Consider the following 14,304-nt stretch of genomic DNA (forward strand, 5'->3'; position numbering starts at 1 on the left):
AACAATTTGTCCTGTTATACCCGACGGCCAGCAGGGGGCGCTGGCTTGTTTACAAACTTCCCTTCGTCTCAGACAAAGTGGGTCTTTTATCTTTGTTTTATTTCACACCCTTAATAGTGTCCAAACCATTTATTTGTATTGTAATTTTTTTTATTTTTTTTTATTTTTTTACTTTAATGAGGTGTGTGTTGGCGGACCTCTGTGTGTCTCAGTGTCTTTATGACACACACACACACACACACACACACACACACACACTGAGCCTGCTGCATCCCCGCATCACGCCTCGCTCGGACCAATGAGCGCCTCCGCGGCTCTATAAATCCCAGGTAGAGACGCGCAGGGCAGCAGGAATGAACAACAATAGCCACCGACACAGAGAGCTCGCCTTCACGGACTCTGTTCATTGTTTGATATCCTTCTACACTTAACATCAGGTAAGACGCTCTGCCATCCACAGCTTGTTGGTTTATAGAACGTTAGATGCTTTTATTTACCCTCCCCCCCCTCCCTCCTCCTCCTCCCCCCTCCCGCACGTTGTTTATTGTCTTGTAGTTATGCGTGAATTTTTCTTTTCTTTTTTTTTTTTTTAATGAGAGTTGGGAAGAATCAAGCACTGACTTTTGTTCCTGCTCTCTCTCTTGTTGCATAACAAGTCATTGATGGGAGATTTTGCTTGGCAGTACTAGTTTGTCTTCTTCTGACTTCAGTGGGATCATATCTGACGTCCTCTCCACTGTAGGTGACGGGTCAGGGAAGGAAAAAATAAAAAATAAAAAATGACCACCTCAGCCAGTTCGAAGCTGAACAAAGCTGTGAAGCAGCAGTACATGAGCCTCCCCCAGGGGGACCAGGTCCAGGCCATGTACATCTGGATCGACGGGTCCGGAGAAGGCGTGCGGTGCAAGACCAGAACACTGGATGGCGAACCCAAAACGGTCGAGGGTAAGATCTTTTGAGGTATCGCAGAGCTGTCGGAGCGGTCCGACGAACCTTGCTTGACGTCGGCCGCCGTTTTGACCCGCCAGAGCTCCCCGAGTGGAACTTCGACGGCTCCAGTACGTACCAGTCCGAGGGTTCCAACAGCGACATGTTCCTGATCCCCGTGGCCATGTTCAGGGACCCGTTCAGAAAAGACCCCAACAAGCTGGTGCTCTGCGAGGTGCTCAAGTACAACCGAAAGCCAGCAGGTGAGCAGGAGCGCGGCGCGGCGCGGCACGCCCCGTCGCCGCCGAGCTCGTCTCTGGGTTTCGTCTAACGCCCCCCCCCTTTGATTTGCCGCTCCGTCAGAAACCAACCGACGCTACACCTGTAAGCAGATGATGGGCATGGTGGAGAACAACCACCCCTGGTTTGGCATGGAGCAGGAGTACACCCTGCTGGGAACCGACGGACACCCCTTCGGTTGGCCCGCTAACGGTTTCCCGGGTCCACAAGGTGCATCTCCGAGTTGTTTGTTTGAAATATAGGCGTTAGCCCACTGGCTCGGTGTTCGTGCTCACCGTCTCTCTCTGTCCTCTCAGGGCCTTATTACTGTGGCGTGGGGGCCGATAACGCGTATGGACGGGACGTCGTAGAAGCACACTACCGGGCCTGTCTGTACGCCGGGGTTCAGATCTGTGGAACCAACGCCGAAGTCATGCCGGCACAGGTACGTTTTCCAGGACGAACACACCGTTAATTACACTTCAATGAAGTGTAAGACGGGGAATTAAAAAAAGGTCGGAATCGCGTGTCGATACAACAAGGCGTTGGTTCTGTCGTGGTTTCAGTGGGAGTTCCAGGTCGGGCCGTGCGAAGGAACCAACATGGGGGACCACCTGTGGATCGCTCGCTTCATCCTGCACAGAATCTGTGAGGACTTTGGCCTCATCGTTTCCTTCGACCCCAAACCAATCTCGGGCAACTGGAATGGCGCTGGCTGCCATACCAACTTCAGCACAAAGGAGATGCGAGAGGACGGAGGCCTCAAGTGCGGATGAGTTCAACTCGTTCGATCCTGAACAGAAGGAAGGACAAACAAAAGTTTTGACCCGAGGTTGATGTGTTTGGCAGGGTCATCGAGGACTCCATCGAGCGGCTGGCCAAGAGACACGGGTATCACATTCGGGCCTACGATCCCAAAGGAGGGCGGGACAACGCCAGGCGCCTCACCGGCCACCACGAGACCTCCAGCATCGACCTGTTCTCGGCCGGCGTGGCCAACCGCGGGGCCAGCATCCGCATCCCGCGCACGGTGGCCCAGGACAAGAAGGGCTACTTCGAGGACCGCCGGCCGTCCGCCAACTGCGACCCGTACATCGTCACGGAGGCTCTGGTTCGCACGTGTCTGCTGAAGGAAGAGGGCGACGAGCCCACCGACTACAGCACGTGAACAGTCGGTACCACTACTGCACCCACCCCTCCCCCACTCCCATGTCTTTACTTCACTTTTATACCTTGAAAACGATGATTCCACGGTGACTGATGCCTTTTTTTTTTTTTTTTTGTGTCAGTGTCACAACAACTGATGATTTGTATAAATGAAATGCTTAAAGATTTTTACGAAGGGTGTTTTTTCGCTGCAGCTCTTTTTACTCGCAGATCTACATCTGAATGTAGTCGGTGCCTCTGTCACAATGTTATTTTTGATCATTAAAAAAAAAAAATCCATATGACTTTGAAAAAATTTGTTTTTTTTTTAAAGATGCATGTCTTTGAATGTCTTTGTCAATTGTAATAATCAAACTTTAATAAACTTCTAACATTTCTACATCCCCCGCCAGTGCCGTGTTTATAATCCATGCGTTTACACTCTCGACGCGCCACATTAGCAACAAACGATAATCGCACCGTAAACAAACTGCGTGTTTTCTTCAAAGCTACGTGGCGACGTGGCGGCGGCACGTGAGTTTAAAAAAGAAAATGTAACGGATGTGCATTTCGGCACAGGTCAGGCTAAAAATAGATTAACTCTATGGTATGTTGTTTTAACGCAAGCTGTGAAAAAGAGTGTGTGTGTGTCAGTGAGTCAGCCCTCTTGCCAGTGAAGTGAAGTATCAGTAAATCCCAGTTTTGTTGCAAATACCCAAACTGGCGACTCGGCTTGTTTAAAGTGGCGACGGTGCAGCTGCGGCGGCACAATGACAGTGAGTCTTGATGATAATTATAATAACAATAGAGAAAAAAAAGAAAACGGCAGCGTTGCCCGTTGTTTTTCGCACGATTCCCCCGAACGTGATACGAAGCTCTCTTCAAACACCGACGCAACAAACATGATTCAAAACAGGTTGTCGACTAAAATAACACACATACACACACACTAAAGGGTGAGTCAGTCCCTGTATACAGCGCCATTGTTTTCTTGCAGAGGAGTTCAATGTCTCCTAAATAAATAAATAAACAAAGCCTGTAAAGATGCAGTTTGTTTATCTGTTAGCACGGCCGCCGATGATCCGTGAGCTCAAACATGCTTGTTTGCGTTGTTTTTATTTAAGCAAATTTACCTTCCCGTCACAGCAAAACAGATTTATTTGAAAAGTCAATCTCGGAATAATTGAATTGTTATTTGGGACGAAGTTGTGAACTCATTCGTGTTCACAAGTATGAGAAAATGCTAGATGTGTTGCATTTCCTTCAATTATCAAATACTTCACAAGTTTCCAAATGGAGGTAGAATAAGAGCGACGTCTAAAAGTCTTATGATTGTAGTTTAAAAAAAAAAAAAAAAGTGAATGCAGAAATATATTTATTTGTTTGTTTTCAGGGTCATTATCATAAATAGACAATTACAAACACATGAAAGCAAACAATGTATGTAACGTAAACTATTATGTATTAATTGTTTACCTTTAACTGAACAAACTCAATAAGACAAGTTATTGACGCTTTGATTTTTAAAAAATCCCTTTAATCGAGTAATGTGTCTAAAAAAGAAAGTAAGGAAGTTTGTAAAAAAAAAATAAACTCGGCTTGTTTTCATATGACGTCGCAGATGTTGAGTTGGAAAATCGATGTAAAACTTCGATTAAACACGTTTCTGCGGCATTAAAGTTTCTACGCTGTCCAAATCCAACATGGCCGCCGCCGCAGGAAGCCCCACATGAGGACAAGATAGACAACAGACAAGAGAAAGAAAAAACTCCCTTTCATCAGTTTGTTCACAAAACACCTGCAGAAATATGACTTTATATCACCCAAACACATTCCTATACATTATATACGCAAGATTATCGCTTCGTACAAAATATACATTAAATCTGAGTATAGAAAACACTTTAGATTCCTACGCTATTATACCCACAACCGCTTCCTCTTTTATGAGAAAATATCAAATACAGTTGAATATTTTATGGTAATTTTATGATATTTTGCTTTATAGATGATTAGTTATTTCCCCAACTTTCCATGAAACTAGAGAAGAGTAAAGAACATGAAGTATTTTGGACTCCTGTATCTGTTCAGCTTTATTTTATTTATTTTTTTAAGTTTCGTTTTTATATGTTTCTTGTTTTTGGCACTTGAAATATAATTGACTTGATTTGAGTTGCAAGGGTCATTTTGAGGCACTTTTTTACAGAGTGGAAAGGAAAAACTTCACTTTGAACATGAAGAAACCTGCAGAACCAGTCAGACTTTCTGTTGTTCCAGTACTTTAAAAAAACAAACTTTTCATCAGTGAATAAACCAGGGCATATTTATTTTTTAACGCAGTTAAGTTGAAAGACATTTCAGGTTATTTTAACCCGACTTGTTGTTTGTTCATCTGTTGTTACATCCTGCCAACACTTCTTTTATATCTTTCCCTGCACAAAAAACTCCTTGCAAATATCATTATTGTGACATGAAAACAGTTCAAGACCCAATCCAGACAGTTTAAGTGTCATGTTGCATGACAAGCATCATAAATGTCCAGCTGGTAGTAAAACATTTGAGATCTTTTATTGTTGGGATCACACTTCTCTTGTTTTCCAGCTGTTTTGCTTTTCCTTTTTTTTTTTTTTTACTAAACTCCTCCCCTTAACAACATGGAATATCTTGGAATTAGGTCAGTTTTACCCATATATGTGTGTTTGTGAACTTTATTATTATCCACCAAGCAGCAAATAATCCATTTCAGTATAGTCACTTGCTATGTATTAAATTACTCTCCATTCAATCAAATTAAATATAGAAAAAAAAAACCCAAGTAGTTCTGTCTTTCTTAATGGGCCTGTCTTTTGTTCAGGTTTGTAAAAACTTCATAGATACAAAGTAGGGCGTGTAATAATATATCTGTTATTTGTAGAATAAAACTGGAAGATCAACAAAGACCTTATATCGTCAAAAAATAATAATATCAACTTCAAGACGAGGCGGCCGGAAGTATAAAGTCTTCTGGCTTTTAGTGTGTTTCCTGCGGCACGGCGCTCGCTTTGACTCCACATTGTCTTTCTCGAAAATGGCGTGCGGTCCACGCATGCGACAGTCGTCGTCTTCGTCAAGTCGATCGGCGCAAACAAGAAACAAAAAAGTTGGAAATTAATGCATATTTACTGTTTTGAAACCACGTCTGTGTTATTTGATGTCGCTCATCTTTCTGCAGAGGGTCTGAAGTGCCTGTCTATCATCCATATGAATCTAAAACTTGAGGTTGGGGGGGGGGGGGGGGGGGGGGGGGGGGGGATAACGCCTTGAGCCGTGTTTCCATGGCAGCCCATGCGGTCTGAGCTCCGGCAATCTGGCATGTGTGGAGGGAGAAGGAGGCGGGGGTGGGGCTCCTCGCCGAGCGCTTACATAAGTCCGTGCAGGTCAACGGCGTAGTGCCGCGCCGCGTGTTGTCGACCAAACCGGCGGCGTCATGGCGTCGCCGGGGGGGCCACGCCGCATGGCGACACGCTCACTGTGAGGATGCTCGTTGCGCAACGCGGGCTTTTTTCCGTTCACGGCCCCACGGTGTGTGTCGACTTAATCAGATACAGCAAATGAAGCGCCGTCCTCAGCTGCTTTAAGGCTAATCTCATCACATGAGCGCAATCACTTCTGGTTCTGAGGCCCTTTTAAGCCGCTATCGCCGGCGATGACAAACCGCCTGTGACTGGACTCCCCCCCCCCCCCCCCCCCCCCCCATGGCGAAGGGTTTGACGACCGTCACCCAGTGTTCGGAAACTCGCGCAGCTGTGAAAGCACGACCCGTCAGACCACCGACGACTCTGCATTTAGCACAAACAACCCGTGCGATGAGAACCACCCCCCCCCCCCCCCCCACGGCTAAATGTGACTCGGAGCCAAAGTTCCTATCTGGACGGAGCGCCGGGCCGCCGGGATAATTGGACACGACGTGCTCGTCCCTCCCAAAGCGCAGCACACAGACAGTCAGTGACGGCGGGACAGGAGAGGCTTTGTGTGAAGTTCGGCTGCACGAGCGCCGCAGCTGACCGGCTGATAAGAACCATGAGAGACGTGGACACGGAGTGACATGCCTGAGAATAAGGTCACTGGGAAATTATAAAGGGAGGGAGGGAGGGAGGGCATAGTCTTGAGCGCTTGATGAAGATGTGGTGCTTTATTTAGCTCGGTATGATAATAATAATAATTAAACAAAAGAAAGCAAACTGATTGAAGCAAACTGGCGTCGTACAAACAAACCTTAACTCCCCCATTGATATTTCGTCAGAACATACTTTTCGGCGTATTGACGTGAACACGCCAACTCTGAACCGGATCGCTGGTCCCCTTGAAAGCCACCGTGGACGTGACGTAGAGCGCAATGCATTGTGGGTCGTGAAATGTCAACGCGAACCGAATCGGAAGAATTAGACGCAGAAAGTAAAAGCTGGAAAATATCTGGCGGTCAGACGTCAAGTAGTCAGGAAGAAGTAGTGAGGAATATAAATATATAAGTATGTATGCATGTATGTATGTATGTATGTATGTATATATATGTATATATATATATATATATCGTGATTACCAACTAACTGCGAGCTAATTAGCCTAGCCAGGCCCCTCACAGTCTGTCTGAAATTGATATATACAAATATATATATATATATATATATATATATATATATATGTTGAAAACTTGAAATTCAATGCATTTTCTGCACAATATCTATATCACAAAAGTGGATATACACCTTCATTATCGCTTATTGATCATTAATTGAGTCGTTATTCCAGACTGCAGTGACGGTGTGTCATAACGCTTCATGTCACAGGAAGCTGAGCTGCAGAGACTCACCTGTTTTCTTGAGGTTTGGTTCTGGAACAGGAACAAACAGTTTTCTTCCTACTTTGCTGAGCTCATTGTTATAAAGCTGCTAATTCCTGACGGGAACAACATGTCCTGGCTAACTTTCTTCTCTTTCTGTCAGTTTCTTACCCAGGGTGGGTATACATGTTTCTGCAAGGATATTTATTTAAAAAATTTTTATAAAAAAAAAAAAAAACATGTGCAAGAAAGAAAGACTTGAAAAGCAACTTTATTCAAAAAACACAAACATGAGTAAGAAATGACATGTTTATTCATCCTCATATTGAACAATAATAGAAGCAGGTCACACGCTGTGAGCATGAAATCAACACAATGTTAAAAAGTGGCGATGAGACCGTCTCCCTCCAGGGAACAAAGGCCCGGCCTGATTCGCCCACGTCGAGATAAAAACCATTCAAGGTTTGTCGGGAGTTCATAAAAAGTGTGTTCCACCTTGAAGAACCTGCAGCGGATCAGTAAGAAACGTCTCCTGAAAGTTTTGCACACGCAATAAATAAAAATCAAGAAAGAAAGAAAGAAGAATTACTTTAAGTTAGTTAATTAGTTGCTGTTTATTTTCAATAACGAAAGAACTTGGAGGACGGAGCATTGAAACATTGTTAGGTAGTTTCTTTGTTTGTTTGTTTGTTTTAAATATATATAATGTACTCTGTTCAGTCTTCCAACATTGTGCTCAGGTATGCTCCTCATAGTTTTTCTGTTTTCTGCCATTTGCTTTGAGTTTTCTGATTTAGCTTCTGCACTTATACGTCTTGAGGAGGGTGTCAATCCCAGATAGACGATTCCCAGTTAGACGACAGTGTTTTTTCCACAGGCTCGCTGTTTATGAGTGTAATCAGTCACACTTTAATGACGTGCGGCATGTAGCGTCACTGGTGTGTGAACCCTGGAACTCTTTAGCATGTAGCATATAGCGTCGCTGGTGCGTGAACCCTGGAACTCTTTAGCATATAGCTTGTAGCGTCGCTGGCGTGTGAACCCTGGAACTCTTTAGCATGTAGCATGTAGCATGTAGTGTCGCTGACCTGTGAACCTTGGAACTCTTTAGCATGTAGCATGTAGCATGTAGTGTCGCTGGCGTGTGAACCCTGGAACTCTTTAGCGTGTAGCATGTAGCACGGCTCAGAGTGAAGTGACATTAAGTTAACTGTTAATACAAGTTGTATTGTATTATATCGGACCGTTGGTATATCTTTGTATTTTTTATATATGGGCTGGCTGCGGGTCAGTTAGTCTGTCAGTAGGAAGGTTGCAGGTTCAATTCTCTGTCCAGGACAGAACGCCTTGGAGAAACAGAGCGGTGGAAAACAATGTAGAGAGATGGAACCAGCCGGTGGCGGTAATGTGACTTTATGGGCGCAAACTACCATTGAACCAAGAAGAAGAAGAAGACGACAGCTGCCTCCGTTGGTGCATGAATGGGTGAATGTGATTAACAGGATAGATTAATGGATAGAATAGAAACTCCACAAGCAGGCGAAAAGCACAATATAAGTGAAATCCATTTATTTATTCTTGAACTCCACTGACACAGAAAACGTGTGTCACCAGACAGTTACGCAACAAGTAAACCTCTTTTAATCTCATATTTGCTCCGACACGAAGCCACAATCAAGTTCTGCCCTGCAGGCTCTTATATAAGGCTCCATACTACGCTGTTCACTTAAATACACATAGATATGAACATGAGGCTTTAAAAAAAAACAAGAAAATCAGGTGTCTCTTATAGGCAAAGCTCTTTACTCCAGTAATTAAACTGAATCCAAAACTGCCGAGTGACACATGCAGGAGTTCAAGACAAAGTAATGTGATCTTGCGAGTTTGCGCTTGCTTTCATTTCGGCTGTGATTAAGAAAAGGCGCAGTCGTGTCGGAGAGGATGAAAAAAAAATGTGTAAACTGAGCTGCAGGTGTGATAGAATGGGTGTCGGTACAACCTGTCCAACAGCCCCGTCCTCATGCTCACAGGGCACTTGTCCTCGTGCCCCATTAGGACGATCGTATTCAAGAAATACATTTCAAGCCTCGATAAACAAGTGTTACACAAGTACAAGTTCAGCAAGTTAAGTCACATCAGAGAAAGTAGCCACATCAGTAAAAAGTTTTTTTTTTTTTCTTTTTCTGGGGCTTATGTAAGTATTTACATAAAAAAAAAAAAAAAAAAAAAAAACTCTTCACATTCATGTCACAGAAATGCAAATCAAACCCTGCAGTTCCTGCCGGATCAGATTTCAGTCCGTTGCAACGTTTCTATGTAGTTTTTTTTCTGAACGATCTACAAAGTCAAGGGTTCAAGAGATTAAAAAAAAAAAAAAAAAATCCAACATAATAATTGTGAATCGGCGAGCGGACAGAGGCTTCTGCATCGTGAGGAAACGGTTCGTCAGAGGAGCAGAAAAGTGGGAACGGCAGAAGGTCCTGCCAGAGAGTTTACATTGAGCGGTGGAACTTATGTAACGGTGCTGAGGAAGCGAGGCGAATGCAGCGATTTCCACGGGGGCCTGTGGAAAAATTCCCCAGCTGGGGCATGTTCTCAATTAAAGGCGGCCCTCTGCACCGTGAAACTGAAGAACCAGCAACACCTCCCCCCACCCCCACACCAAAACCCCCACACCACCTACCCACAGAATGACTCGGCACTTTTTCCTGTGCAGCGCTCCCACTTGTTGCAAACGAATTCATTCATTCATTTTTAAACGGTTTTGTTAAATACGCGGCGTCGGGCGGAGCTCCAGTGAAGCTGAGACAGGAAGTGGAAAAAAAATAATAAATTGACTAAACTGATCGAGAGTCATGCTTTTTAAATTTAGCCTGCGAGCACATGTCCACCCCCCCAACCCCCCGCTCCAGTCATTTCTCTGAAGTGGTCACGAATCCCAAACAGTTTGTTGACGGGGGGTCCAGAAGACACACAAACACAAAGAAAGCCAACGAACAACCTCGTCCTCGGGGACGCGCCGCCGAAGACCAGGTTGTTGGTTCAGCTTCGGCCTCCGGGTTCACGCGTGACGTCACGTCGCCCGAGTGCGCAAACGTCGCTGTTGCAACAGCTTTTCGTTGATAAACACAAACCTGCTGAGTCATCAGTTTGTTTGTTGTTGTTTTTTTTTGTTTTTTTTTTAACATTAAAATACCCAGAAATATTCTCGTTGCACAACTTAGACATATTATACTTCCTCGTGTGAAAGATTGCTAAAAATGGGGCGACGCATCTTCCTGTTTATCCCCAGCAGGGAAACAAAGACCTTATTATTATTATTTTTATTATTGGATGTTCCTGAAAGCCTACAGACGAGACAGAGAGAGTGAAAACACGATACGTTCGTGTGTGTGGGAAGAAACGAGGTACAAACGAGTTTAAAAACGAGGCCGGTTTGATTTCAATCTGCCGGCTCTCTACAGGGAATTTTTTTTTTCAAAAAACCAACCCAACAAAACCAAAGAGTAAAACCCCGGCAGTGTCCATTTCATTAATTTGCTCTCAGAGGTCCAGGTTGAATAAAACTGCTGGTCTTTGTTCGGCTCCTTGCAGAACGAGTCCCACGCCGGGGACAGGCGAGGAGCGACGAGGTCATCTGCTGACCGAACCACCGAACAGCAACTTATTTACCGTCTCTCTCGGTACACAATGTTCAGGAACACAGAAACAACCCCTGGTTTCACTTCTTCAGGCCTTGGCACATCGAGCTGTTCTTCAAAAGTTCAGTAATTCAAACCAAACATGTGTCCTCTGTTTAGGCAGATGGGGGGGTGGGGGGTTGAAAGGGGGGGGGGGGGGGGGGGGGGGGTCTTCTTGGTGATTCCCTGTGAATTTCCACGGCCTCCGCTTCACCAGCTGCTTGGACTTGGAGGTGGACGGATGAACAGCGACATCTCGTGGCCGCTACCGAGAAATGCACTTCCCCCTCCTTAAAATAGAAGCGACAATCCCTCGATATGTTTTGGACCTGAGATTAATTATTAGGTTTCGTAATCGGTGTGAACGAGCTGCGCTCAGATCCGATTTCAGAGACATTTGACTCGTGCGGTTGACTTAATGTAATAACTGCGGCATTCATCCTTTAACATTTGACCGATTTATTTACAAACGGCACCGATTACATTTCTCACAGTGAATCTGTCTGAGAAAGAGAATAATTAGAAATGTTTTTAGTTTTTCTTCCTGTGAATACTGTTTGTTGTGTTTTTCTGTTGATTCTTTTCATTCTCTATTCTATTCTATTCTATTCTATTCTATTCAGTTCAGTTCAGTTCAGTTTTAACAACAGTTCTGTTTATTTTTTTGTTTTGTTTGTTTTATTCCATGAAATTTAATAACATTTTATTTAAATATTATTCTATTCTATTCTATTCTATTCAGTTCAGTTCAGTTTTAACAACAGATTTGTTTATTTTATTTTATTTTGTTTTGTTTTATTCCATAAAATTTAATAAAACTGTATTTAAATATTATTGTGTTCTATTCTATTCTATTCTACCTTCTAAGATAAGGTAAGCCTATAACTATGTCTATATGTCTGACCAATAAACAAAATTTAAACTTGGTTTCTTTCACTTCAGCTCAGCTGGATGTGGTGAATTCATGTGCATGAATGAATGAATGAATGAATGAATGAATGAATGATATCTTCTCATAAGATAAGATCTTTTAAACAAATATTTTTGCTCATACTTTACCAACATGGGGGGGGGATATAAAGATCATCTCTGCTGTTCCACACAACCGACTGTGACGTTGAGTCAGCAGGAACATTTTAAGGTCAAACAACTGCCTCCCTTCGTTTTAATGGGAATTTGGGGTGTCGAGTCTCTGATACTCGCGGTGTAAATGACCCGGCGGTCTATATGTTGCTCAGTCCGGCGGAGGTAAGCTGAGCTCTGCTCTGAAGATCTGATTGCTGCTGCTGCTGACTTGCAGGATAGATGCTGACCCAGAGAAGGTTGCTGCCAAAACTCCGCCTGTTAATGCCAATGAACATCTCCAGTCGAATTCTCGCAGACCCAGTTCATCTCTGAGGCATCTCCTGGACCTGATCTGCTCGGGAGGAAACCACAGCGGTAAGCCGGCCCCAGAAAATACTTTCTGAACTCATGAAGGGAGCCTTTGAATGCGTCTGGAACGATTGACAAACAAACCTGGGGGGGAGTTTGCTGAAGGAATTCAGGAGTCATGTGGAGTGACTGCAGCATTCAGCGCTATGGTTGGGTAATGCATGCAACGGCAAAGAAGTGGCATGAAGAAGGTGTGTGACAGAACACAGAACACATGTTCTAACATGTCTTTTGTGGCGTAATCATTCAGAAAGAATTTAAAAATGTGTGTGTGTGTTTTTGCACAAGGTATGAATCTGTATGCTTTGTGTGCTTCATTTCTCTTTCAGTGCGGGTGATTTTGTCAGGAAAGCACCGAGCGAAGTCCAAACACACGCAGATGACTCCATCACTAAAGTGATAATGGCCGAACAAATGTGTCAGCGCATGTCGAACCGGACAGCTGCTGAAAACCGGAGTAAAAGGAAGCACCGGGGAAGAGGTCGTTCCACTGTTTACCCGCCAGACGGACAGATCGTAAATTACGCCGACAATGTGCAGACAGACTCTTCGCTGGGCGGCATTTGTTTGGGGGGGGACTCGCTGGCAGAGGGCAGCGAGACCGGAGTCCTTTACCTCAACCCTCAAACGCCAAACTGGTCTCTGGTGGATAAGTTTGCTGAGCTCTCACCCGGCGGCCGCACGGAAACCGCCGACGGCCAGGAACCGTCGCAACGCGCCGACCGTACCGAGACCGATAAAAGACAAGACCCGATCGGAGTGGATGAGGTGCGACGTAAGCAAGAGAACCGCTCGAAACGTTTCAAGGGGCAGAGCGACGCCCCGGCCCAGCGGAGGACGTTCAAACTGAAAGAGTTAAACGGCGAGAAATACCCTCTGGGCGCCGGCGGCCGCGGGGCCGGGGAGAAGACCCTGAACAGCCCCGTCGTGAAGAAGCTCCTGGAAAACTGCGAGGACGGCAAGGTCCCCAGACTTTTGGTGGCGATGAAGAAACGCAGTGAGGTGGACGCGGAGGACCGTCCCTTCAAGTGCCCCCACTGCCACTGGGCCTTCAAGAAGATCTGCAACCTGCAGAGTCACCTGCAGACGCACACCGGCCTGAAGCCCCACGTGTGCGACGTCTGCGGCAAGGCGTACTCCCACCAGGGGACGCTGCAGCAGCACAAGCGCCTCCACACCGGCGAGCGCCCCTACCGCTGCCCCTTCTGCGTCAAGACCTACATCTGGTCCTCGGACTACCGCAAGCACATCCGCACGCACACGGGCGAGAAGCCCTACATCTGCGACGCCTGCGGCAAGGACTTCATCCGCTCGTCCGACCTGCGGAAGCACGAGCGCAACATGCACACCAACGACAAGCCCTTCCCGTGCGCGCACTGCGGCAAGACCTTCAACAAGCCGCTGTCCCTGAAGCGCCACGAGCGGAAGCACCTGGGGGAGCGGCCGTTCTCCTGCCCCGACTGCGGCAAGGCGTTCACGCTGGCGAGCCGCATGGCGGAGCACCAGAAGATCCACAAGGGCGTGCGGCCGTACTCGTGCGCCGTGTGCGCCAAGCGCTTCACCAAGTCCTCCAACCTGGCCGAGCACGAGGCCATCCACAGCGGCGTGCGGCCCCACAAGTGCGGGGAGTGCGGCGTGGCCTTCGCCATGGCCTCCCGCCTCGTCCGTCACCAGTTCGTCCACAACAGGGAGGCGCCGCACGGCTGCCCGGGCTGCGGCAAGAACTTCAGCCACCCGGCGAAGCTGAAGCTCCACCAGGAGCACAACTGCGCCGGGCGGATTTTTGTCTGCGTGGAGTGCGACAAGTCCTTTGCGTGCGCCTCGAAGCTCGCCGAGCACGTGCTGCAACACAGGGACGGCGGCATCTGAGAAACTCGGAAGGAATGTCACAGCGCACGTTTAAAACCAAACCCCCCAAAAAAGCCGAATCCGTTTCTCAAACGGTCGCTGTCGGATCTTTCCTCATGCAATGTGACAGGGCACCAGTTTCCAAACGCAAGCATATTGCATTTATACTAA

The 14,304-nt window shown here is 46.1% G+C and overlaps 2 protein-coding genes across 3 annotated transcripts; both read left to right on the forward strand.

The window, feature by feature from the left end:
• The first annotated feature begins 301 nt into the window (after window positions 1-301).
• Window positions 302-2,757, forward strand: LOC308137425 (glutamine synthetase-like). Of its 2 annotated transcripts, XM_080506101.1 has the most exons (7): window positions 302-437; window positions 743-945; window positions 1,029-1,190; window positions 1,291-1,437; window positions 1,524-1,651; window positions 1,773-1,972; window positions 2,056-2,757. In XM_080506101.1, exons 2-7 carry the CDS (start codon window positions 780-782, stop codon window positions 2,372-2,374), a joined length of 1,122 nt encoding a protein of 373 aa, XP_080362227.1. In that variant the 5' UTR covers window positions 302-437; window positions 743-779; the 3' UTR covers window positions 2,375-2,757. The 2 variants fall into 2 exon arrangements, with proteins under 2 accessions (XP_080362227.1, XP_080362228.1); XM_080506102.1 differs by lacking the exon at window positions 302-437 and having other exon boundaries at window positions 576-945.
• A 9,520-nt stretch (window positions 2,758-12,277) lies between these two features.
• LOC308137573 (uncharacterized protein) lies at window positions 12,278-14,154 on the forward strand (the record flags this gene model as incomplete). Its single annotated transcript, XM_080506325.1, has 2 exons — window positions 12,278-12,291; window positions 12,615-14,154. The coding sequence occupies exon 2, from the start codon at window positions 12,688-12,690 to the stop codon at window positions 14,152-14,154; it is 1,467 nt and encodes a 488-aa protein (XP_080362451.1). The 5' UTR covers window positions 12,278-12,291; window positions 12,615-12,687.
• Window positions 14,155-14,304: the final 150 nt, after the last annotated feature.

This window comes from Blennius ocellaris, assembly GCF_963422515.1.
Source record: "Blennius ocellaris genome assembly, chromosome: 12".
NCBI lineage: Eukaryota > Metazoa > Chordata > Actinopteri > Blenniiformes > Blenniidae > Blennius > Blennius ocellaris.